The 25461-nt window shown below is 54.8% G+C and overlaps 1 protein-coding gene and 1 long non-coding RNA gene across 3 annotated transcripts in view; one reads left to right on the forward strand and one right to left on the reverse strand.

Annotated features, from left to right (window-relative positions):
• The window catches only part of LOC309613788, a 176581-nt gene extending 175010 nt beyond the window's left edge, over window positions 1-1571 (reverse strand). The window contains exon 1 of the long non-coding RNA XR_014235877.1: window positions 661-1571. This is a non-coding gene — a long non-coding RNA (uncharacterized lncRNA). The remainder of the gene's footprint in view (window positions 1-660) is intronic.
• Window positions 1560-25326, forward strand: LOC309613785 (plasmanylethanolamine desaturase 1). 2 transcript variants are annotated; one of them, XM_082361126.1, is made up of 7 exons: window positions 1560-1646; window positions 1719-1891; window positions 9730-9849; window positions 18630-18721; window positions 19913-20057; window positions 21616-21828; window positions 24273-25326. In XM_082361126.1, exons 2-7 carry the CDS (start codon window positions 1768-1770, stop codon window positions 24392-24394), a joined length of 816 nt encoding a protein of 271 aa, XP_082217252.1. In that variant the 5' UTR covers window positions 1560-1646; window positions 1719-1767; the 3' UTR covers window positions 24395-25326. The 2 variants fall into 2 exon arrangements, with proteins under 2 accessions (XP_082217252.1, XP_082217253.1); XM_082361127.1 differs by having other exon boundaries at window positions 1631-1646; window positions 1701-1891.
• Window positions 25327-25461: the final 135 nt, after the last annotated feature.

The raw sequence follows: 25461 nt of genomic DNA on the forward strand, positions 1-25461 counted from the left end.
TGGGCCAGATTGGTGCTTAATAAATGTGTTCAATGAATGAATGAATGAACTGTTTGTCCATCACCCATCTTGTGCTGACCACTAGGGGAGCTCCAGACACCAGCAGTAACCAGCCCATCTCAGCCTGCTTGGAGGTCTGGGACACATGCAGAGAGCTTAGAAAGGTGTTTCCCTGAAATCTGAAATCCAGCCCTCACGAAGGCAAGCCACCTTAATCTCCTGGATTGAAAAATTGAACTAAGCTAAAAATAAGGCAAGGCCAGCCAGTTTTGCCAGAATTCACCAGGATTTAGGCTGCAACCTGTCCCTACCATGGAAGCACACTTTTCTTTCCTGAAGGTATAGAAGGAAACAGGGAAGGAGAATGGACCTGGCTGGGGATGGTGGCCTCCCAGGGCGTGAACACCCAGGAAACACACCTGGGATAACCGGCTTTTCCTAGCAGCAGAAGAATCCAGGGCTTAAACCCTCAGAAAACCAGAACAAGGGTGGAGCCTCCAAAAGACATTCTAGAAGGGTTCTCATCTCCCCACCCTGCTCCCCCTGGGCACCTCTTGGGTCCTTCCACGGCCTCCAGAACAGCTCCCATTTGGTGACACCAGACGGAATTTATGTGAGCAATTACTGTGTACTTTGTAGTCAGCTTGACCGGTCATTTACCTGCTGAGGAAGTAAAGTCATTTGGCTGAGACTTCATTCGTTCATCAAGCATTTACTGAGCCCTACGCTGATCCAGACATGGAGGTTCAGCTGTGAACCAAGCAAGTCCCAGCCCTCAGGAGCTTGTTTTCTGGTGGCGGAGACACGAACTGTAAGTTCACTGCCTAAGACAAGCACTGAGAAGACGGGGTGATGTCACAGTGACTGGAGGAGTGGGCACCTCTCAGCGGCGTGGTGAGGGGGGACCTCTGAGGAGGCAACCCCACTCGTTATCATGAGTAAAAATATGCTGCGGTCTAGCTTGGCCCGGCGCCTAACAGATATTAAGCGCTCACCAAATCTTACAGTGACTCTCATCAGTCTACTGTCCTCTCCCTCAAGAGAACAGGCGCTCCCGGATACACAGCACGAGCTGTCACACAGTAGGGGTACGCTCGGTCCTCGTAACCTCTGCACGCGGTAGGGCTCAGAAGTCGGTCCAGTGTGAATCGGCCCCAGCCAGGGACACTGTTCAAAGTGCCCACCAAGCCCTGGCTCCCCCGCCCCGCCCAGGCGCCCTCCGCTCGAGTTCCTTGCACACAATAGGCGCTTGGCTGTGCGTGCTGAAGAGACGCCCGCTTCTGGGTCCGCCGGCGCAAGACCTCGGCCCTTTGCACCGGTGGGTAAACCGAGCCCGAGGTGGGTGACGACGCTGCCCGAGCTTCCGTGCGGCTGGCGACCAGGCCGGAGGCGGAGGCGGAGCGGTACTGGCAGGGAGGCGCCGCCACCCCACAACTTCCGCACCCAGCTGCGCCAGCTGCGGACCTGACCCCCGCGCGGCGCGGTTGGTTGCGGATCGGCGGTCGCTGATTGGCTGACGTGTCCCCGGCGCGGGTCCCGATTGGCTGTGACGCGCGGCCGGGCGAGGCCCCCGCCGCCGCCGCAGCCTCGCCTGGGCTGGGCGGTCATTGGGCGGTGTGATCTCGCCGCGGTTCCGCGGACCTACAGCCGCCGCCGCCGCCGCCGCCGCCGCCGCCGCCGCCGCCGCCGCCGCCGCCGCCGCCGCCGCCGCCGCCGCCGCCGCCGCCGCCGCCAGCAGAGCGCACCGGGCTGGCCGGGCGAGTGGCTATGGCGGGCGCCGAAGACGGGCCGGGCCAGCAGCCGGAGGTCGACGAGGACGAGGCGGCGTATTGCCGGCGCTGGGGCGCGCAACATGCCGGGGCCCGCGAGCTGGCCGCGCTCTACTCACCAGGTAGGACCTCCGGGCCCCCCTCCGGGCCTGCAGTCATCAGCCTGGGCTGCGGACAGCGACCCCGGGTCCCCTGTATCGGAACCCCAGCCTCCGGCCCCAATGCAGAACTCCATCCGCGGCTTCTAACTTGCAAATAGCTCCCATAAGTCCGGGGACCCCACCCCAGCGCCCCTTCCAAGCCCAAGGCAGAATCCCAGCCCCGGAGCTTTCTGGACAGCTCATATCACACAGCTAGGTCCGGATCCTAGCTCGGGGTACCTGCGGCTGCAAAGAGCGCCCCTAGTCTTAGGGACCCCCCACCCCAGGACCCTGTCCAAGCCGAAGGCAGCCCCTCAGCCACATGCACTGCCCCCTAAAAGTCACACCCTATCCCAGGTTCTCCAGATCCAAAATTCACACTTTAGGACCCCATCTGCACCCCAGCCAGGACCCTGGGCGCCCCAGCCAGGACCCTGAGGTAGTGACCTCAAATCTGGGCATGTCAGGCCCCCTGCTCTGGGAACCCCAACTCAGGGGCCCCCAGCTAGAGTGCCCTAGAGGCACTTCCTCCAAAGCCCCATCTTAAATTTATAGTTTCAGTCTACAGACCACCATTCCCCCACTGCATTAACTCTCATCCTATATTTTGGAATCCCCGGTGGTGAGGGCACTGCAAATTCTTCCAATTTAAGCTCCTCTCATGTACAAGCCCCAATTCCAGCCGTTTCCTTCCCCCATGTAGATATATTAGCCCCCTCCATTGGGACTTGGGGGTCCCCAGACCGGACCACAGCTCAGAGACCCTTGCTCTGGTTCTGCGCCAGGACAAGGTCTCTGGTTTCTTCCTGCTGGGCCTACCATTTCTGCTCCAGCAAGCACCAGCCTCCACCCCCTTCTCTGACTTCCACTTGAGCCTCAAGAATCTCATTGCCAGGCCCCAGCAGGGCGAAGTGTCCCCAGGGGTTAAGGGAAGTGCCTTTGAGAACTCCAGAGTCAAGTGACTGGGAGGCCCCTCTGCCTGGGTGTTGCCATCACATCAAGCTTTGTTTGTCAAACATTCTGACATCTTTCCTTTTGCTAGGGAGCAACCACCATGCACAACCCTTGCCTGGGGTGGGCATGGGTCCACTACCGCCTTTGGCTTTTTTCCCTAACTGGCCTGGGTTTGCATACCATCTCTGCCATAACTATCTGTGTGACCTTGGGCCATTTGCTTTCTTGTTGAGTCCTGGATCACCAGAGGCCTTTCTGGACTTGCAATTCCATGTTCTGGGTGTGACTTTTTTCATACCTGACTTGGGCACCTGGCCCAGGATACCATGGTGTCTTCAGCCTGTTCCCCCAACACCCAGCTTGTGGACTTAAAACCTCCTGTGCTCCCTGAGGCAGGCTGGACTTGGCATCCTGACTCTTTTTCTTAGCTGTGTAACCTGGGCCAAGGCACTTTCCCTTTCTGAGCCTCAGTTTCCTCACCTCTAAAATGGATACAAGATAAAGTTTATCAGTTCCTTAGTGTCGCTGGGAGGAGGAAATGAGATTGTCTACCTTGGTGCAGTGCCTGTCTTACAGTAGGCAATCCCTATTATTAATCCAATAGTCTGACCCTCCCTGTGAGTCTTGGGGTAAGCTGCCTCACCCCTCTGCTTCTCAGACTCACCACCTGGGAATCAAGGGTAAGGATTCAAAGCCTGCCTCCTTTGGTGTCCAGCTGTGCCCACTCAAGTAAACCCTACCCACCTTCAACCAAATCATACCTGGGCATTCTGAGCCTCCTCAATGGACTGCCATCTCCTCATTCCACCATGATTGCATCTTTGCCCAATTCTGGTATCCCCAAGTGCCCCTCACTCTCTGAAGAGCAGCCACTGCAGGGATTTAAGGCTGCAGACAGTCTCCTGGTGCCCCAAGCCTGCAATCAGAGGCCTTATCTCGTCTTACCCTAGAGTTGGGGCAGGGCAGGGGGAGTGCCTGGAGAGGGGGAGTGAAGGAGGAAGAGACTAGCTTCTCCAAATTCCATAGACCTCCCTCTGCCTGCCTGTGTCCCTTGGCCTTGAGGAAGAACCTCAGTCTCTGGGCCTGACCTATAAGATAAGGGGCCAGGCTGAATACATATTAAGCACCCTCGTCCCAGGCCCTGTTCTAGGCTTTGGGGGCAAAGTGGTGAACAAAACAGGAAAAATGGAGCTGGCCTTTAGTAAACCCAGTAAATAAGGGAAATATCTTACTTGCCCAGTGGTGGCAAGTGCTGTGGAACAAACATATAGCAGAAAAGGGAGAAGTGAAATGTTGGGGACAGTGACATTTTAGAGAGGGGGCATTTAAGGCCTCACTGAGCAGGTGACATTTGAACAGAGACCAGAAGGGAGGGACTTCTGAAGATATTTGAGGAAGGATTGGTCCAGACCAGGGACACAGCAAGTGCAAAGGCCCTAAGGTGGGAGCAAGCCTGAAGTACTTGCAGGATACCAAAGAGGCCTGTGGGCTGGAACAGAGTGAGCCGGGGGAGAGTAGGGAAAGTTTCTGGGTTCCAGGACTGAATTCTTGAGATTTGTGGGGCCAGTGATGGGTTGGCACCATGACAACTGGCAGCAATAATAAGGCAGTTAACAGAGTTGGCATTGATTGAGCACTGACTATGTGCTGGGCACTTCCCTTATGTGCTCTCATTTCATCCTCACTACGGTTGTCTCAGGGGCATCCTGGTATTAACTCCATTTTACAGGGGAGGAAACCGAGACTCCCGTAGCCTCCTCGTAGCCCACCCCCGACATGTGTTCTTCCTAACGCTTGTCGTGCCTGGGATTAGGCTTGCGTCTGTCCCCACCAGAGGAGAAGGTCAGCAAGGCCAGGGGCGGCATCTGTTTGGCTTGCCTGAAGTGCCTGCACCCTGTCCATCTTTAAGACTTTCCCTGGGGCTTAGCAAAGAGTGGTGACCTGCCCACGGTCACACAGACAGTTAGCCGGGCCAGAACGAGAACACTGGTCGGGGCGTTCTAGGTTCCGTGTTCCGAATCTTTGCTGTGGAAGTGAGCCAGCCCAAGTGGGTGTGCGGGAGGGGCACCAGTGTTCCAGGTCAGCAGAGCAGCATGCGTGCAGGGCTGGCGGCAGAGACAGTGGGCCTAGTGTCGGCCGAGAGCTGTGAGTCGTCTGATCAGGGCAGCCTCAGCCTGATCCCGTGGACCCTGAGTGTCTGGCCAAGGAGTGTCTGACCCAGGCACTCCCCTGGGTCCCGGGAGCCACAGAGGGTCCAGGTTTGGGGATTGCAGCACCACCCCACCCTCTGCCAGATGCCAGCACTTGTGAAGGGTGGCTGGGCTTGGCAGGTCTACCCCAGTCTCACGGGCAAGCCTGGAGGCGAGGCAGGTGTCCAGCTTCCCGGCAGGTGCCAACTGACCTCTGACTGTGTGGGTCCCACTTCTCAGGTACCTAGGCTCCAGGGGTGGATCTTGGGGGGTCACCAGAACCCCTGTTCACCCACCCTGGCTAACTACGGATGCCCCTGCCCTGTGGGACACAGGGACTCTTAGCATGGGGTGGGGGAAGGTGGAGGGTGTCAGGAGCGCTGGGTGGGGGTCCTGGCCTGTAGTCCCAGAGCTGAGCCTGGATTCTGTCCACCAAGACAGGCCTCCCTGAGCCCCCTTCCCTGGCCAGGCCTGGTCCCTGGCACGCTCCTGGCCCAGCTTTCCCTCTGTCTCCCTCAATCAGTCTTGTTCTTTTTCCATTTCTTTGTCTCTCCTTCTCTCTGGCCATACTCATGTTCTCTTTGTCTCCTTATAATCACTCCCTGTCTCTGTCTCCTTCTTCTCTCTGTTTCTCATCGTTTTGTTTTTTTTTTAATTTTTTAATTTAATTTTATTTATTTATTTTTTATACAGCAGGTTCTTTTTAGTGATCTATTTTATACATATTAGTGTATATATGTCAATCCCAATCTCCCAATTCATCCCACCACCACCACCCCGCTGTTTCTCATCTTTCTGTGTCTCTGATTCCTGTTCTCTCCCACCTCTCTCTGTCTCTCTGCTTCTGTGTCTCTCTGGTCTCTCTACCTCCCGTCCCCCCACCTCCCTGAGGCCGAGGGTCTCCTAGTGGCCAAGGACCATCAGAAGTGCAGGTTCCAGGGCTTGTCTGACTGAAACCAGAAGAGTCGGACCTGATACCAAGCCTTTGGCTGTGGCCTGTCCCCAGGCAAGCAGGGATGGCCTCCCCTGCACCTCCCAGCCCTCCACACACAAGCCCGGCCCCCTCCCCAGGCCAACAGGCAGTCACTGCTGTCACTCAGCCCAGATCGTGGACCCTGGCCAGGCCGGGGGCTGGCTCAGGGAAACAAGGCTCAGCACTCTGCCAGAGGTGGCCTGAGCCCTTCTGTCCGAGGAAAGTCCTTCCCCTCCCTGGGCCTCAGTCTGCGCATCTGTGAAGCGACACCGTTTAGACCACCTGACCACGCAGTCCCTGCCAAGCTGACTGTCCATGCTGTGACTTCGGTGATTCTCGAGGGACTTTGGACAGCACACTTCATCTCTCCAGGCCTAGTTTCTCCTTCTGAAGGAGGGGGCAAATAGCCCCCAGCCCATGGCGTACGGCAGGCAAGGGCTTGTTGGAATTGTCCGTGACACTGTCCCTGGCATGTAATAGGTGCTCCATGAAGGCCGCTTATTATAATAGATGTATTTTTTATGGGTCATAGTTGAGGCACTTGTTCTGCAGAAGGATCCAGAGGCCAGAGAGAGAGTTTAGATGGGAAAATATTCAGATTTTGGGACATTCTTCGTGGCCAGGGGAGAGAGCTGGGCTATCTTTGGAATCAGGACAGCCCCGAATATCCAGGCTAACGAGCTCAGGATCCAAACCCAGTTTTCATTTTTACCCACTGAGCCTCAGTTTCCTCATCTAGGAAATTGGGATCACACAGTTCCTCCCTGGAGGGACTGAGACTTGAATGAGAGACTGAGAGACTATGCCTTGGGCTTGAAACCTCAGATGACTGCAGGGGCCTGGCCAGGACCGCCACCAAGGGAAGCCACCCAGTATGAGGCTGCAGGGAGGGGAGAGGACTGGGGTCAACCAGGAGCTCTTGCCCCATCTGATGGAGGCAGGCTTGGGCTGACCAGAGCCCTGTGTTCTCAAAGGAAGTGGGAGAATAGGAATTTCGTGTGATTTTTTTTTTTTTTAAGTGTAGCTGATTTTTTCAAAACTAAGAGCAAAATATGACAGAGGGAGTGGGTCTGCAGCATCTCTGATGTGGGCTGCACCCTGTACCCCAGCCCATAATAGGCCTCAGTGGGTGTTAGCCATTGTTGTTGTTACTGTTACTTGATCACGTTGCTGTCCCTGCAGGCTGGGCGGCAGCAGATCGGTACTGAGGAATCACCTGTCCCTTACCACCACCCCTCCCGGCTTCCTGCTTCTGAGCCCCAGGTCCTGGCCACAAACAGGAGCCACAAAAGGGAAGGCCCTTCTGGGCCTGGTCATGGTGACCCCAGGTGGGGGCCCCTGGGGTGGCAGGGCCCCGTGGCCCAAGGGAAACAGCCCCTGACTGCGAAGTAGGCAGCAAGGGGCTTCTGCATCTGCTGCTGTGTGATGCTGTTGGGATTCTAGCCCTTTCTGGGCCTCGGGGTCCTCATCTGTGTGAGAGGGGCTGAGGGATGTGACCCTGGGCATGTCCTTTCCCACTCTGAGCCTTGGTCTTTCCACAGGGCAGCTGTTCGGATTCTGGCTCAGGGCGCAGTCTGCTGCTGTACAGCCTGGACAAGGCCCTTTCTCTCTCTGAGCCTGTTTCCCTGTCAGGAACAGTGGGACGCCTCATACTTCCGTCCCACAGTGCTTCAGTGAGGGGTGCCCAGAGACAAAGCCTGGCAGTCTTTCTCTAGGATCGTGGTTGGGATCCACAATCCACAAGCGTTTATTAAGCAACAACTGTGTGCCAGGGCCCTGGTGAGCAAGCCAGGCATGGTCCTAGGCCTCCTGAGTTCACATTTAGGGAGGGGAAGACGGACGTTAGACAGGCAGTGACAGTCCCTCATGATATGGGTCCCATGTTGGGGGAGCCTGGGGGTTAAAGGAGACATCATGGATGGCTTCCTGGAGGTGGAGGTTCCAGGTAGAGATATGTAAGAACAGATTTGTCCTTGGGACCAGCTGCCTGAGAAAACAGTATTCCCAGGGACTCTTTCACACGTTGTATCACCCATGGGGTCTTTTTATTTCCTTTTGCTTTACTAATCTTTTTTTTTTTTAATTAATTAATTAATTTATTTATTTATTTTTGGCTGTGTTGAGTCTTCGTTGCTGCACGCGGGCTTTCTCTAGTTGCGGCGAGCGGGGGCTACTCTTCATTGCGGTTCGTGGGCTACTCATTGCTGTGGCTTCTCTTTTTTTTTTTAATAAATGTATTTGTTTTATTTATTTATTTTTGGCTGCGTTGGGTCTTCGTTGCTGCACGCGGGCTTTCTCTAGTTGCGGCGAGCGAGGGCTACTCTTCATTGCGGTGCATGGGCTTCTCATTGCGGTGGATTCTCTTGCTGCCGAGCACGGGCTCTAGGCACGCAGGCTTTAGTAGTTGTGGCACACGGGCTCAGTAGTTGTGGCTCGCCGGCTTAGTTGCTCCGCGGCATGTGGGATCTTCCTGGACCAGGGATTGAACCTGTGTCCCCTGCATTGGCAGACGGATTCTTAACCCCCGCGCCACCAGGGAAGTCCTACATTCACAAGTTTTAAGTTCAAAAGGGAGTACGTGAAAAAGTCTCAACCGTATAGGTATTTTTCCCTTTTTTCACATAAATGGCTGTTTAGCACTTTGCTGTTTGCACTTACCAGTTTGTCCTGGATGTCCCTCTCCATAGCCACGTATTAACAGTCGCCCAGGCTTTCTTCCTGGCTACAGAGATGCCATAAACCAAATTAATTTGTCTGAGTGCCCTGGCAATGGACACAAAGGTTATTTTCAAAGTTTCTATACCTTCAACAAAGCTGCAGTGAGGGAATCAGCTTGTCTGAGCTCATGTGCTATTAAAACAGGTGCCAAGATTTAAAGAGATGATTTCACACCCACATCCTGATTGCTGGCTTCTGTTGAGAATTGGAAGGTCTGGCCTCCCTGGGCCCACACTCCCCCTTGGCAGTAGTCAGCCAGTTAGTGGCTACTGCTTTAGAAAGGGCACATGTGCTGTGGTGTCCCCACCCAGCCCACCTCACTCCTTCAGATCACCTGCCTGGCCCCTGGAGTTTGAGACCCCTCATCGGCACTGCCTCTTCTCCCTGTGGCTGGAGCCCTAGAGGGGATAATCAAGGCCTTATTTCTCCTGAATTCCTGACTCATTGCCTGGAGCCCTGCTTGATGGAGGTTGGGCGGGGTGTGAACCTCCATGATTAAAAGCTGTTTGTAGCCTCTGCCTCCAAATAATTACCTACAGAAGGGGACAGGTGATGGGATGATGACAGTTAAAAAAAGAAGCTCATTAAAATTCCTTCACATGTCTCCAGAGAGAGCCCAAAGGGGCCCAGGAGACCAGTATTCTGGTCCTGTCTGCCAAAGAATCAGCATGTGCAAAGCCAGCTTCATGGGCATCAGACCTGTGCACAGGGGCCTGTGCTCAGAAGGGTCCCACCAGAAGAGCTTGGTTTAACACAGCCGGCCCTGAGTGTCTGACCTTCGGCAGGCCCTTCCCCTTCTCCAGGCCTCGGTGACATCATCTGTGAAATGGGCAGGCAGTCCCTGCGTTCAGCCTGTAGTCAGCACTGCAGACTCTCAGAACACAGTCAAAGAGCCCCCATGGGCCCGGCTCTGCCTGGCTTTGATCCTTGATCCCTCGGCCTTTGCCACCCGCCCTGCACTCACCTCTCGCCTCCTCTCCCTACAGGCAAGCGCTTCCAGGAGTGGTGCTGTGTGGTGCTGTGCTTCAGCCTCATCGCCCACAACACGGTCCACCTCCTGCTGCTGGCTCACTGGGAGCACACACCTCTCGTAATGCTGGGAGTCGGTGAGTGCCCGCAGCCCTGCTGCCTGCCTCGGTTTCCCCAGGGGCCAGGGACCTACCTAGTGTCTGCGCCACTCTGATGGCGACTTACACGTGTGTGTGTGTGTGTGTGTGTGTGTGTGTGTGTGTGTGTGTGTGTGTACGCTTGCGTGCACACAAATGGGGTACAGGCTGTGGGAACCCTGGTTCCCGTCTCAGTCAGTGGCACCTGTGTCCTTCCTGTCACTTGGGCCAAAAACCTGGGTGTCATCCTCAGTTCCTTTCTCTCACATTCCACTCCAAAGCATCAGCAAATGCTCTTGGCTGTCCTTTCGTGATGCATCCAGCATCCATTACTGTCCACCTCTACCATCACCTCCCTGGACTATGGCGAAGCCTCCTCCCTGGTCTCCCTGCCTCCACCTCTGCCCCCCACTGTCCATTCTCCACAGGCAGCTGGGAGGATCCCGTTGGATCCTCCGTGAGGTCACGCCACTAGCCTGTTGTCCCCTGTATGCTTAGGGAATTATTTATTTATTTATTTATGGCTGTGTTGGGTTTTCGTTTACTGTGCGAGGGCTTTCTCTAGTTGGGGCAAGTGGGGGCCACTCTTCATCGCAGTGCACGGGCCTCTCACTATCGCAGCCTCTCCCGTTGCGGAGCACAGGCTCCAGACGCGCAGGCTCAGCAATTGTGGCTCACGGGCCTAGTCGCTCCGCGGCATGTGGGATCTTCCCAGACCAGGGCTCGAACCCGTGTCCCCTGCATTGGCAGGCAGATTCTCAACCACTGCGCCACCAGGGAAGCCCCCCTGTATGCTTAGAATAAAACACCAACTCCTCAGCACGGCCTGGCCCCAGCCCCGCCTCACATCATTTCCTTCCTCTCCTCTGGCTCACCCTGCTGCCGCCACACTGGCCTCTCGCTGTGCCTCCACCAGGTGCTGTCAGGCACACCCCTAGCTCAGGGCCTTTGCACATGCTGTTCCTGTGCCTGGAACTCTCTTCCAGCAGGTACCTGCGTGGTTCCCTGCCTCGTCTAGGTCACCTCGGGGAGGCTCTCCCTCAACAATAGCAGCCCTGCCATACACCACCCCTCACCCCACTCTGTTATACAGTCTGTTTCTTTGTTTATTACTTATCTCCCCGACTCAAATATCAGCTCCCTGAGAGTAGGGATTTTTGTCTGTTTGCTGCTGTGTCCCCAGCCCCGAGCACAAAGCCTCACACAGTAGGTGCTCGGTAAATATTTATTGAATCAGTGAGTGAATGAATGAATGAATGAGCTGCAGTGTATTAGTAACTGTTGAGTGTTTTCCATCGGTCAGTCCTCACCCATCCACAGCCTGGCGGGGGTGGAGGCTGCAGTTGTCATCATTTTCCAGACGAGGAGACCGAGCCTCAGAGAAGGGACCGGCCAGAGTCACACCTCAAAACGGAGAGCACGACATAGTTCTTAATTCACTGTCTCCACTCCCAGGTCCTGGAGTGACTCAGTTCCTTCCTCTCCGCACACCGCCCCTCCCCTCTTCCCTCTAATTCAGGTGCTCATCCCCTCCCCCACCCTGGGCTCCCAGGCTGACGGGGCAGCAACTGTGCCCTTGGTCCGCCTAGCCAGCCCCAAGTGTTCAGCTTCCACAGTCTCATTAAAAGCATTCTGGTCACCTAAGCCAGTAGCGCTCAGGCCAGCTAATTGAGCCATCGGGGTCTGGGGTGGGGATAGGCATGTGCTGGGGGCGGACCAGCTGAAGGGGAAGGAGGTTAACCCACCTAGTGCCAGGGAGCCTGGGCCCCGCCCACAGGAGCCAGACATGTCCCCTCTGCCCAGGGGTGAGAAGGACCTGCACCTCCAGCCTCTCTGCCTTGGAGCAGCACATTCAAGGGCAGGGATGTAGACCGTGTGAGCCCCGACGCCCCATCTGGGGGTGGTCACGAGCAGGCCCCTACGGTCCTGGGTTCAAGTCCCAGCTCTGCCACTTCCTGGCTGTGTGGCCTTGAGCAGGTGTCAGTGCGCCTCTGAGCCTTGCCTTCCACGTCTGGAAAGTGAGACTGCTCACAGCCCCTGCCTCCTGGGGCCACTGTGAGGGCAAAATGCAGGTGTGCGTAACTGCTGAGAGGGCAGCAGCTGAGTAGAGGTGGGGAGGGGACACCGCCCGACATTCACTCCCCAGGGCTCAGACCTTCTGCCTCCACGGTCAGTTTAACAGTGGATATTTCCCAAGCCTACCGTGTGTAAGCCCCATGCTGGGCTCTTTTTTTTTAAGGAATTCCTTTATTTGTATTATTTATTTATTTTTAGCTGTGTTGGGTCTTCGTTTCTGTGCGAGGGCTTTCTCTAGTTGCGGCAAGCGGGGGCCACTCTTCGTCGCGGTGCGCGGGCCTCTCGCTATCGCGGCCTCTGTTGTTGCAGAGCACAGGCTCCAGACGCACAGGCTCAGTAGTTGTGGCTCACAGGCCTAGTTGCTCCGCGGCATGTGAGATCTTCCCAGAGCAGGGCTCAAACCCGAGTCCCCTGCATTGGCAAGCTGACGCTCAACCACTGCGCCACCAGGGAAGCCCCATGCTGGGCTCTTTTAACTCTTGGTGGCAACTGAGTGAGGAGGGTCTGATCACCGTGCTCTGAGAGGCCAGGTGACTTGCCCGTCGACCCTAACCCGGGCAGCAGCAGAGTCTGGGATTTCATATCCAGACCTGGCCGGGGACTGTGCAGCCTCCAGTTGGCACTAGGAGGAGAGGGTGTTCTAGGCAGTGGGCCCAGTCTGGGCAGAGGATCATTAGCACCAGAGCCCCAGGTGTATGTTGTGTGAACCGGGAGGGTGGGCATCCCAGGCAGGTCGCTGCCTCCCTGGTCGGTTGGGACCAGACCCAGGAGACTTCGCAGCACCTGCCTGTGATAGCAGCTCTTCCACCCCGCACCTTTGCCTCTAGGCTGATAAGGGCAGACAATCCCCTGATAGTGGTGTTTGCACAGCTCCTAATGGATTTAAGTAGCCGCCCTGATCTGTGTGTTGACATGCGGGAAGTAAGGGCACCGTGCCAGCCTACACAGCCCACCTGCTGCTGTCTCCCAAGAGGTTCTGGTGCCCCTGGCAGGCCCCAGAAACCAAGGGAGCCAGAAGCCCTGAAAAGGTGCCCAGTTAATAAATACAGATGATGCAATCCTGGGTAGCAAAGTCAAGATAAGGGAACTAGCAGGGAAGAGGAGAGGTAAGAGGTCAGGGAAGGCTCTCTGGAAAAGTGACATTTGCACAGAGACCTGAAGGAGGTGAGGGAGGGGAGGCAAACTGTTGTCCCTGGGGTGTTCCAGGCAGCGGGAACAGCAAGTGCTGCAAAGGCCTTGAGGCTGGGGTGAGCGCTGAGCATTTGAAGGATAGAGAGGAGGCCCGTGTGGCCTGAGAAAACTAACCAAAGGAAAAGTAGTTGGTGGCAGCTGAGAGACAGCTGGGGGCAGGTCCTGTAGGGCCTTGAAGGCCATGGTCTGGACTTGGGGTTTTATTCTACAGGCCGTGAGAAGCCACTGGCGATTTTCCCACAGGGAGCTGACATCATCTGATGCTGCAGGGAGGATGGATGGGGGCAGGGAGGGCCAGAGAGGAGGTGAAGGCGGTGGCCCAGAACCCTGTAGGGCAGTGGAGGTGGTGAAAAGTCGTCAGATTCTGGGTGAGCTGTGAAAGGTGAGCGCCAGAATGTGCTGTCAGGTTGGCTGTGGAGGTGAGGGGGGAGGGGTCAGTGGCCTGAAGTATGGAAGGGACCTTTAACAGCCAGGAAGAGGTTAGAGGACCCGCGTGAGGGGAGATGCTTGGGATGCCTGCCTGAGGGCCAAGGGAAGGTGTTGAGCAGGAAATTGGAAATCCGGAAATCTGGGTGTCCTGGGAGTAGAGATGGTGTTTGAAGCCCAGATGCTGGCAGAGGGCCCCGGGGTGGGGCGGAGGGACTGTGTGCGAGCAGAGAAGAGGCCCGAGGCCTCCAGTGCTTGGGATGGGGAGAGGAGGAAGAGCCAGCCAAGGGGGAGGAAAGAGAACTGGGCAGGCTAGCACAGGCCGAGAGGAGAATGTGTTTCCAGAAGACTCGGGGGTCAACTAGGAGCAGCCAGCCGAGCAGAGCAGCAAGATGGGGCAGCGAGGGGACCACCGGATTTGGCCACGTGGAGGTCATTAGTGACCTTGATGAGGACAGGGTGAATGAGTAATAAATGAGTGGCCCCGGGAGCCCCGAGCTATTTGCTGCACTTGGGGAAACTGGAGGGAAAGTGTGAGGGCTCGTGAGCTGGCGCCTGAAGGAGTGAGTAGGAGTTTCTGGCAGACAAATGGATGGGGGGAGCAGGGGGTTCCAGGCAGGGGGCACAGTGAATGCAAAGGTCAGCAGTCGCAGGGCCCCAGGTCATGGCCAGCCTCATAGGTCAGGTGCGAAGTCTCCATGGGATTTGAGCTGAAAGGTGGTAAAGACAGGCTTTGGCCCCAGGACTATAGGGACCAGCCTTCAGCAGTGTCTGCTTCTGTCTCAGCCCCTCTGTCTCCACACCAGGCCTTGAGGTGGGCAGAGCGCGAAGAAGTCCCAGCCGGGTGACCTGTGGGGAAATGGAGGTCCCAAGGGGCCCAGGGACTGGCTCAAGGTCACCTGGTGAGTCAGGGTAGCCTGGAGTGAATCATCATCTCCTATGCTGTCCCAGCGTCCTGCAGGCAGGGTGGTAACTAGGCCCAAGCTGCCCCCAGAGTGAGCCAGCCACCAGGCGCTGACACCAGCATTGGGACAAAGAAGCTTCTGTGTGCCCGCCTCCGCCACCCCTACCCCCATAAAGAGGACTTGGGCAGCAGGCCTGAAGGCCTGGAGTTGCTGCTCTAGAAACAGCCACCGCCCGTAGATCACAGAGCCGTTTCCTCCCTTAGGCCGGGGGAGGGCCCTGTCTCTCCAAAAATAATTCCTGACGTCTGCCTAAAGCCCACATCCCTCCCTGCTCAGCAGCCTGACAAGGCCAGGGGCTTGAGGCTCAGAGAGAGGAGTAATATTTAACTACTAACTGTAGCTACATTTGGGGAGCACTTACTATGTCCCAAGGACCTGCATTAGCCCACTGTTATTAACTGACTGTAGTTAAGTGAAGTAAGTACCATTAATATCCCCATTTCCGGGACTTCCCCGATGGCACAGTGGTTGAGAATCCGCCTGCCAATGCAGGGGACACGGGTTCGGGCCCTGGTCTAGGAAGATCCCACATGCCGCGGAGCAACTAAGCTCGTGTGCCACAACTACTGAGCCTGCGCTCTAGAGCCCGTGAGCCACAACTACTGAGCCCGCGTGCCACAACTACTGAAGCCCACGCGCCTAGAGCCCGTGCTCCACAATGAGAGAAGCCACTGCAATGCGAAGCCCGCGCACCGCAACGAAGAGTAGCCCCCGCTCGCCGCAACTAGAGAAAGCCCGCGCGCAGCAACGAAGACCCAACACAGCCAAAAATAAATAAGTAAATAAATAAAATTTAAAAAAAAAAAAATCCCCATTTCCCAGACGTGCACGTGAAGGCTCAGCATCATCATGAATGGCCCTCGCCTTGGTCTCTGGCCACTCGCCAGCAGCCCTGACCGCCTCAGGGCAGCCCTCACCCTTCAGGTCTCCTTTCCTCCTCTGGCACGTGGGATGTGGTGGGGCCTATCACAATGGACGTGCCGTGAGATAATACACGTTTTTTTAAATGGACTTTATTTTTTAGGACACCTTTAGATTTACAGAAGATGAGCAGATAGTACAGCGAGTTCCCATATACGCCCTGCCCCCAATTTCCCTTATTATTAACATCTTATATTAGTATCATACGTTTGTTACAATTAATACACCAATATGGATACATTATTATGAACTGAAGTCCATAGTTTATTCAGATGTCCTTAGTTTTTAGCTAATGTCCTTTTTCTGTTCCAGGATCCCATGCAGGATTCCACATCACACTTAGTTGTCACGTCCCTTGAGGCTCCTTAGCTGTGACAGTTTCTCAGGTTTTCCCTGTTTTCAGTGATCTGAACAGTTTGGAGGAGTGCTCGTACTTTGTAGGATGCCCATCTGCTGGAATTTGTCTGGTGTTTTTCTTAGTGGGTTATGTGTCTTGGGGAGGAAGCGCTCAGAGGTCAAGTGCCATTTTCATCACATCTAGCAAGGGTATGTACTATCAGCATGACTTATCACCATGATGTTGACCTTGACCACCTGGCCCAAGTGGTATTTGTCAGGTTTCTCCACTGTAAAGTTACTCTCTTCCCCCCCGCCACCTTCTATCCTGTATGCCCCTTGGAGAGAAGTCACTGTGTACAGCCCATATTTAATCTGTGGGGAGTTAAGCAACCCAATGTTAATCGTGATCACAAAACGTTGTTTTTCTAATATTGTTTTTATTATCACTGTTATCATCTGTAAGGATTAAATGCTTAGGACGATTAAGGAGATAAGATGTATAACCAGCTTAGGACTGGCCTTGGTACAGTTTAGGGATTAAGAGAGATAAAACGTTTAAGGTTCTGGCACAGAGCCTGGTAACTATAAGTGCTCAATAAATGTCAAGTAAAAATAAATAAGTAAATAAATGAATGGGGCTTCCCTGGTGGCGCAGTGGTTGAGAGTCTGCCTGCCAATGCAGGGGACGCGGGTTCAAGCCCTGGGCTGGGAGGATCCCACATACCATGGAGCGGCTGGGCCAGTGAGCCACAGCTGCTGAGCCTGCGCGTCTGGAGCCCGTGCTCCGCAACAAGAGAGGCCGCGACAGTGGGGGGCCTACGCACCGCGATGAAGAGTGGCCCCCACTTGCCACAACTAGAGAAAGCCCTTGCACAGAAACGAAGACCCAACACAGCTAAAAATAAATAAATAAATTAAAAAAAAATTTTTAAGCTTAAAATAAATAAATAAATAAATAAATGAATGGATGGATGGATAGATAGATAGATAGCTGACGTCTTTACCCTAAGAAGATGAGGGCATATATCTTCACACAGGCTTGTGAATGCACGTTCACAGGAGCCTGAGTCATACCAGCCCCAACCTGGGAACAACCTAGTCGTCCAACAGCAAAATGGATAAATGTACTGTGGTACATCCAGATGGTTAAATACTACTCAGCAATAAAAAGGATGAACTCCTGATACACACAACCACATGGATGACTCTAGAAGCATTATGCTAGTGAAGGAAGCTAGACCCAAAAAAGCACATACCGTAAGAATCAATTTGTATAAAGTTCTAGAATTGGCCAAACCAAAGTATAATTATGGGAAGCAGATCGGTGGTTGCATGGAACAGGGGTGGGGAGGCAGTAGGGGGACTGCTGGGGGGCTGCGTTCTCCTGAAGGCAGCATTTAGGGGCAGGATTAGTCCAAGCTGTTGGGACAGGGGCTCAGGAGGCACCTTAGCTGACCCTTCGCTGTGCAAGTGAGGATGCTGAGGCCCAGAGGGGGCAAAGGGCTTGCCCAGGGTCACACAGCAATATGGTAGCAAGAGATGAGGCCCCCGACCCTTGATCTAGCGCCCCCTTAGCTCTTGGCCACAGTGCCTCTAGTCCCTCCTGGTAGACGCAAGGCAGTGTGTACACAGCATCCTGTGTAGTTTGCAGTAGGAGCTCTGTTAATGCCCCTGGACCTACTGAGGTACAGTTTAAGGGCATGAAAGCATGCTGGTTTTGGAGGCTGGTAGACTCACCTCTTCCCATCCCATGGCTGCCACTTCCAAGCCATGGGGCCAGGGGTGATGCTTCAACCTCCCTGAGCCCCTTTCCTCATCAGAGAAGTGGGGAAAATAAATGAGGCTGTCACCTCAGATGGTGACAAGTGCTGTGAAAGAAGTAAAGCAGGGAGATGTGACCAAGAACACCTGCCTGGGAGGAGGGCTTCGCCAGGGGGTTGGTGATGTTTGCTCTGAGCTAGAAGGCTGAAGAGGAGCCAGCCACTTGGGGATCTTCAGGGAGAGGGTGAGGTGCCAGGTAGAGGAACAGCAAGTGCAAACGCCCGAGGCTTCCCCAGATTCCCCAACCCCTTCCCCAGCCCAGGTCCACCCTCCCAGCACTGTCACTAAGGAGCATGACTCCCCAGCCCTGGGCGGGGCCTTGTGTGCACTGGCCTTCGAGCCCTGCCAAGCCCTCCCCTCTCCCCAGCCCAGCCACCCATGCAGTGTCACCCCTTCCCCGCCCTGTCCTTTGGCTTCTGCATGCCAGGAGGTGCTGTATGGCTCCACCTGGCGGCCCACTTGTCACCAGGAACTTGCAATGTATGCAGCTGTATCTCCCCTGCCCCCTGCCATCCCTCCTATGTTTGGCATATGTGGGGTGGGTGCTCCAGGGCCTCTGGAAAGCCTTCATTCACAGCCACCCCTAACTCGGGCCCAGGCACCAGAGCTGCACGTCCACGGTGACCCACACACTCACTCTTGCTCCCTCGCTCATGAGCAGAGTGGGCTTCCCTACATGGGGCGTTTGGGGGTCAGAGAGAAAGGGACAGTTGGCTCCTAATAGGGAAAGGTTGGGCTGATCTGAGCATGCCCGGTTTACTCTCTCCAGACTCACCGAGCAAATGAGGCCCCACATCTCCCTGGGGAAGAGCAAGTAAAGGGACAGACTGAGGCCAGGAATGTTATTCCTGAGACTCCATTCACAGGGGACAAAGTGTCCCAAGTAGAGAAGGGACACCTTCTGCCCCAACAAATGAGTGAATGAGCGAGCAAGCAAGCAGGCGAGTGACTTCCTGATTTGGGGTGGGGAGTGGGCAGGGGTATCCCTCTTGTCCACCGCCCCCCCACCCCCACCCCGGCTCATGCTCCTCTTGTCCACAGTTGCAGGGGCTCTCATTGCTGACTTCTTGTCTGGCCTGGTACACTGGGGAGCCGACACCTGGGGCTCCGTGGAGCTGCCCATCGTGGGGAAGGTATGTTGACCCAGCCCCGAAGCCCAGCCCATCTCCTCCAGGAGGAGGTCGGGCTGTCTGACCTTGGGTGAGTCCCCTTCCCTCTCTGAGCCTGTTTCCCTATCTGAAAGATGGGAAGTGTGGTTCCAGCCTGACCCCCATGCCCCTCCTCCAAGACTAGAACAAGAATCCCCTGGGATTTTCTGGAAGCATCACGTGTGGGACAGAGAGCTTTGATACGTGGCCACCTCACCGGAACCCCTTGAATTTGGGGACCACGCCACATCTTATTCTCCTTTGCCTGCCCTACTACACCTCACTGTTTTCGTTGAACTTTATCTTGAGTCAGTCAGACTTTTTTCATTGTGGTAGAAAATCTGGTACAAACTTAACCAAAGAAAGGTACTGATTCGTGTAATGAAAATTTTAGGAGTAGAGCCAAATTAGGGCATGACTGGGTCCAGTGGGACGGACAGACCATATTCTTTGGACTCAGTCCCTCTCCATGTCTGTCTCTGCTGGCTCCACTCTCATGTAGGCTTTCCCCCGTAAGGTGGCCAGGATGGCTCACAGCTGCCTAGACTTCCATCCTCCCAGCTCAGGGCCCCCAGTAGAAGAACTCCCCTTCCCCATAGTTTCGGCCAGAGTCCCATGGCTCATTCCCATTGGCCCAGCTTGGATCACACACCCATCCTTCATCCAGTCACGGTGGCCAGAGGTATGGGGTGCTCTGATTGGCCAGGCCAGGGTCCCGTGCTCACTCTTAACTAGGTGGAATCAGCCCATTGGAACAGCTGGTACTAAAAGAAGAAGGGGAGGCTGTTACCAGAAGGAGGGGCCTGGACGTTGGAAAGAAAGAAAGGGTCCTGCCTGTCACTGGGAGGGGCCTCCTCAATTGTCTTAGGGTAGGAAAGGAGGGTGGAGATTGTCTCCAAACCCCCCCAGAGCCCAGGTCAGGAGACTGAGGCCCACAGCGGGGCAGTACCAGCCCAAGGTCCCCACCAGGTCATTTTGACCCATCTTGGGCTAAAGCTGTTAGACCCAGACCCTGAAGGCTGGGTGGGATCTGTAGCAGTGGCGTGGTGGGACAGCATCTCAAAGGCAAGGAGGTGAGCCCGCGCGGAGTGTGTGCAGGAGGTCGGGGAGAGTGGCCGACCACCACAGGCTGACTGGTCGGATGGATCCCCTCTCCCGCCCCCCTACCCCACCCAGGCTTTCATCCGGCCATTCCGGGAGCATCACATCGACCCGACAGCCATTACGCGGCACGACTTCATCGAGACCAACGGGGACAACTGCCTAGTGACGCTGCTACCGCTGTTAAACATGGCCTACAAGTTCCACACCCAGAGCCCAGGTAAGAGTGCCCCCTGGTGGGCCTCCAGGGAGCCATCGGGGACAGGCACACACGCACCCCTCCCGTGAGCCTCCTGTAGCTTGTGTGTGTGTTTGGCCCCTCACAGTGTTGGGAAAATTTTTAGTTAGTTTCCCTCATGTAAAATTGGGATATTTGACATAAAGATCTGTGTTTCCAGCTTCTCTTGAACAATCCGATCTGACCACCCTGGGTCTTTGTTCCCACTTGGCTGTACTGGGCTGGAGCTGAGCTGCAGGGGCCCCTCCCTTAGACAGAGATGCACGCTCTCCACTTTGCCACAGTCCCCACTACTCCCTGCTGTCCAATGCCTGGCCTGCCTTGCTCATCTGAATTACCTCCCTGGCCCTGAGGGCTTCTGGTTTTGCTGCCTGGGCTTAGTGGAAAGAGTATATGTAGCCTGCCAACCCAGTCCTGAGTTCAGACCTCTGCCCTGCCTATCTGGGGGAGGAAACTTGTGCCAAAGCAAGTCACTTCACCTCTCTGAACCTCAGCGACCTCGTCTGTCAGGTGGGGGATGAGTCCTTCCCCTGTGCCAGATCCTGTTCTAACAGTTTGACACGGTGCTTATCTTTAGAGCAGCCCCGCTGCGGGGAGATGTGATGAATGTCTGTGGTGTTGGGGGTGCTGCCCCGCCCACCTCCTCTTCCCCAGTTGGGGCACCCGTCCCCCAGCTGCTGTGAGCATCCAGCTGCCCCTTCTGAGAACTGCCAGGGCAGGTCCCGCCTCTTTCCTTGGGATAAGCCTGAAGCCAGTGACAAAAAAAAAAAAAGCCGGCAAAAGCCAGCCCCCTGGCCTCTGAGCGGTACCAACTCTATGGAGTCATTAACATTTCAGACCCCCCCACCCCACCCCACCAGGATCAGGCTGAGACAAGACTCCCCCCACCCCATCTTTGCTTAACTCTTCCCCTGCCCTGTCCTGCTTTCCTCACTCCCTCAGATGTTTTTCCAGAAGAGAGGATTTCCTACCCCACCCCCACCCACCCCCCCCCAGTCAGATAACTCATGTGCACATGAATCCTTGTCTCAGGCTCTGCTTCTATGGAATCTGGACAAAGACTTATTTCGTTGTTGAGGAGCTTGAGACTCAAAGAGGTAGAGTCGTTGACCCAAGTTCATACAGTTAAGAAATGTCAGAGCAGGGGGGAATTCCGTGGTGGTCCAGGGGTTAGGACTCGGCGCTCTCACTGCCGAGGGCCCAGGTTCAATCCCTGGTCGGGGAACTGAGATCCCACAAGCCACGCGGCGTGGCTGAAAAAGAAAAAGAAATGTCAAAGTAGGGATCTGCACCCAGCTCTGCCTCATTCCAGAGCCCACATTCTTAACTATTACCTATGCTTATTCCATTCTGCCCACTGAGCAGAAGGGGAGACTGAGGTCCAGAGGGGAGTCTGAGCTTGCCCGAGTCCAGTTGGGAGGTTGGAAAGAGGCCTGGGTGCTATCCTGGGAAGGGAGCTGGGCCAGGCTGGCAGTGGGCCCCCACCCTGTGGACAGCTGTATGGGGCCTATGGTCACCCCCCCCTCTACCAACGCTGCAGAAGTCCTGGAGCAGCTGTACCCCTGGGAATGCTTCGTCTTCTGCCTGATCATCTTCGGTACCTTCACCAACCAGATCCACAAGTGGTCACACACGTACTTTGGGCTGCCGCGCTGGGTCGTCCTCCTGCAGGACTGGCATGTCATCCTGCCTCGTAAACACCATCGCATCCACCACGTCTCACCCCACGAGACCTACTTCTGCATCACCACAGGTGCGGCTATAGGGTAGCGTGGAATGGGCTGCCCCCACTCTGACTGCAGCTCCATCCTTAGGATCAAGGGGCACAGGTCACAGTGGGAGGTGGTGCAGTCCTGCAGGAACATTCTCTCAGAACACACATTTCTTGAGCATCTACTACATGCCAGGCACTCTTCTAGGTGCCAAGGACACACACACACACATACCCCCTTCATGGAGTTGTGATTCCAACCACCCATCCATCCAGCAGATATTTATTGAGCACCTACTATGTGCCATATAGCACTGAACAAAACAGGCAAAAATCCCTACCTTTATAGCATTCACATTCTAAGAGGGGACATTCCAGGCACTAAATAACAAGTACTATATCTGATTGTCCTAACTGCTATGGAGGAAAATAATGCAGAGGGTAGGAGAGGGAAATGGGGAGCTTCACCCTTTAAATAGGGTGATCAGGGAAGGCCTCACTGAGAAGGTGACATTTGAACTGAGGGAGAGAATCATGCAGATCTGGAGGAAGAGCTCTCCAGGCAGCAGGAGCAGTAGGTGAAGGGCCTTGAGGCAGGAACCACATGCCTGGTTTGTTTGAGGAGCAGCAAGGAGGCTAGTGTGGCTGCAGTGAGAGGCGTGAGGGGTAGAAGGGTCGGAGAGATGGCAGAGTCCAGGTGTGAGAAATGCTGTGAGGGCAAACAAAGCAGGATGAAGGGCAGAGAGTCATGGGGGAAGGGGGCGTAGCTGTTTATTAAGGAGATCGGAAATCTGGAAAAAGTGGGGGGGTTCCCTGCAGATAAATAGGGACAGATCAGTCCAGGCAGAGGGAACAGCAAGTACACAAAGGCCCTGCGGCAGGAACAGGTGACCCAGGAGTAGTAAGGAGGCCCACATGCTGTTGGTAGTTAATGGGCCAGTGCCAAAGACGTGGGATGAGGTGAGGCGACCAGGTTTTCCAGGGCCAGCTGGGTATCTTTTTAAGGTTAAGTATACCACATGTGCTGTTAAGTCAGACCAACTTGGGTTCAGCCTTCAGCTCCTCCATATGTGACTTACGGAGGCTCACAAGCCTCCCTGGGTTATCGTTTTTCTCATTCACAAGATGGGGCTACAGCCACCTCCTTCACATAACACCTCCCAGGGCTGGGGTGTGAGTGGTAAGGTGGCAGATGCAAAGTGCTTGGCACATAGTAGGTACTCAGTAAGCTACAGCTACTGGTTTGGGGGCAGGGGTTGGGATGTTTGGTTTGGTTTTGGGGAGGTTGTTTTGTTTTTGTTTCTTGGGGTTTTTTGCCTTTCTGGAAGCAGAACTGAGAGCCACAAAAAAACATTTTTTGTACACCCTGAAGTCATGCTTTCTAGGCGCAGTTGGAGGGGTTAGAATTTAGGCTGTTGTGGAGATGATTTAACTGCTCAACCAGAACTGGTATCAATCTTGGCTTGGCCATAAACTAATTGGGAAACTCCCCTCCAAGGCTCAGTCTTTTTTTTTTTTTTTTTAAATCAATGAATTAATTAATTAATTTTATTTTTGGCCACGTTGGGTCTTCATTGCTTCGTGTGGGCTTTCTCTAGTTGCAGGCAAGCGGGGTTTACTCTTCGTTGTGGTGCGCAGGCTTCTCTTGTTGCGGAGCACAGGCTGTAGGTGCGCAGGCTTCAGTAGTTGTGGCTCGCGGGCTCTAGAGTGCAGGCTCAGTAGTTGTGGCGCACAGGCTTAGTTGCTCCACGGCATGTTCATCTTCCCAGACCAGGGCTCGAACCTGTGTCCCCTGCATTGGCAGGCGGATTCCTAACCACTGCGCCACTAGGGAAGTCCCCAAGACTCAGTCTTCTCATGTGGAAAGTGGGACTAATAATAGTATCTACTTCAAGGCTCAGGTGGTAGACTGTAATACGGATTAAATAAGATTATGAGCACTGTTCATTGAGCACCTACCATATGCCAGGCATCATCCTAGGCAGTGGGATCAACAGTGAAACAACATGGAGTTCTACTGTTCAGAGCTGACATTCTAGTTGGGAGTTGGGGATAAAAACCAACACAAAACAGGGAGGTGACGAATTAATGAGAATGGTTACAGGTTATCATAAAAGCTGTAAAGAAATAAGAAAGGGTGACGTGACAGGCCTGGAGCACTGCTAAGCGGTAGTCAGGGAAGGCTTCCTGGAAGAGGTAGCATTAGAGCCAAATGATAAGAAACACTGCCTCCATGCCTGGCATATAGTAAGCACTCAATAAGAAGGTGAATGAGGGGATGAAGGCATGTCTGAGCAGCCCCTAAACCCATTGGTGGGAAGCCCCTGTCCCAAGATTCCTTGGTCAGTCCTTGTCCCCTGCCCCCTGCAGACTTACTCTCAGTTCCTCCCCTGCCCGAGGCAGGGCCAGCTCTCTCTCTGCGTCCTCTCACTGCTGCTCTCCCATTCAACCCCTCCGCACACCCCCCTGCCCTGTTTCCACTGCAGGCTGGCTCAACTACCCTCTCGAGAAGATGGGCTTCTGGAGACGCCTAGAGGACATTATCCAGGGCCTGACAGGCGAGAAGCCTCGGGCAGACGACATGAAATGGGCACAGAAGATCAAATAACTCCTCCGGGCCACCACCTCGTTGCCAACCTTACCCAGCTCCCCCAAACCGAAGCCATCTGCCAAATTCCAGCCTCCTTGCACTGGCCCCTCCAGGTGGAGAGGACACCTCCTGGGCTGGGCCCGGGCACCCCCAGCCCACCCCTTGTGACACAGAATACTTGAGCCACTGATTTTTTTCATTTCCTTTCCTTGACCCCTCCCCAGCCACCTGAGCTGCTCTGTCTGCCAAACCTGACTCTGCAAAAAAAAAAAAAAAAAAAAAAAAAAAAAAGAGCCCCGCCCTGCCAGCCATTCCTTGGATTGAGGAGAAGTTCACCAACTCCCCACACTCCCACCACCCCTTGCCCCACTGGGCAGCCCTTCAGCGTGGCTGGTATTGGGGCACTGAGTGATCTTGTCTGTTCCTCTTTGCACTCAGTGGTCTAGGAGCCCCCAGGCACACCTAACTGTCCCTGGAGCATTACCCTGCCATGGACCTGCAGACTGACCCCCAAGGCCTGGGTGGATAGACAGCCCCAGTCACCACCTTCAGCCTAGCTTGTCCACCCAAGGATGGCAAAGTGCAGCAAGGGTCTGGGGGCAGCTGGCCAGACGAGGCTGGAATTTCCTGATCAAGTCTGGACCCCCCTTCTTCCCCACCCCTCCCCCATGTGATTCCAGCCAGAGCTGATGTTTCTAATCGGAGGATGTCTTCGAAGGGCACAGCCCCTGCAAAGGGTCTTGGTCATTTGGAAGGGGACACAGTGTCCCCTCTGGCCGGGGGTATGTCAGAGAAGGGAGAGTGGGGCTTTTTAGTTTCGGTTATTTTTTTTTTTAACGGTGCTTGCTTGTTTAATGTAAATAATAGAAAGCCTTAATATCTTTTCTGTAACACGGAGTAATATTTTAATGTCATGTTTTGGATGTATATAATATATTTATAACAAAGCAGCAAGAGTCTACTTAACCTCGGCTGCCTCGTGTTTCCTGGTTGGCTGGGGGAAGGGAAGTAAGGAGCCTGGAGGGCGAGGCCCCACCCCTACCCTATTCCCAGCTTCCCTCGCAACGCTGGGCTAAGGATGAGGG

Source organism: Balaenoptera borealis, assembly GCF_965194805.1.
Source record: "Balaenoptera borealis genome assembly, chromosome: 16".
In the NCBI taxonomy this organism is placed as follows: domain Eukaryota; kingdom Metazoa; phylum Chordata; class Mammalia; order Artiodactyla; family Balaenopteridae; genus Balaenoptera; species Balaenoptera borealis.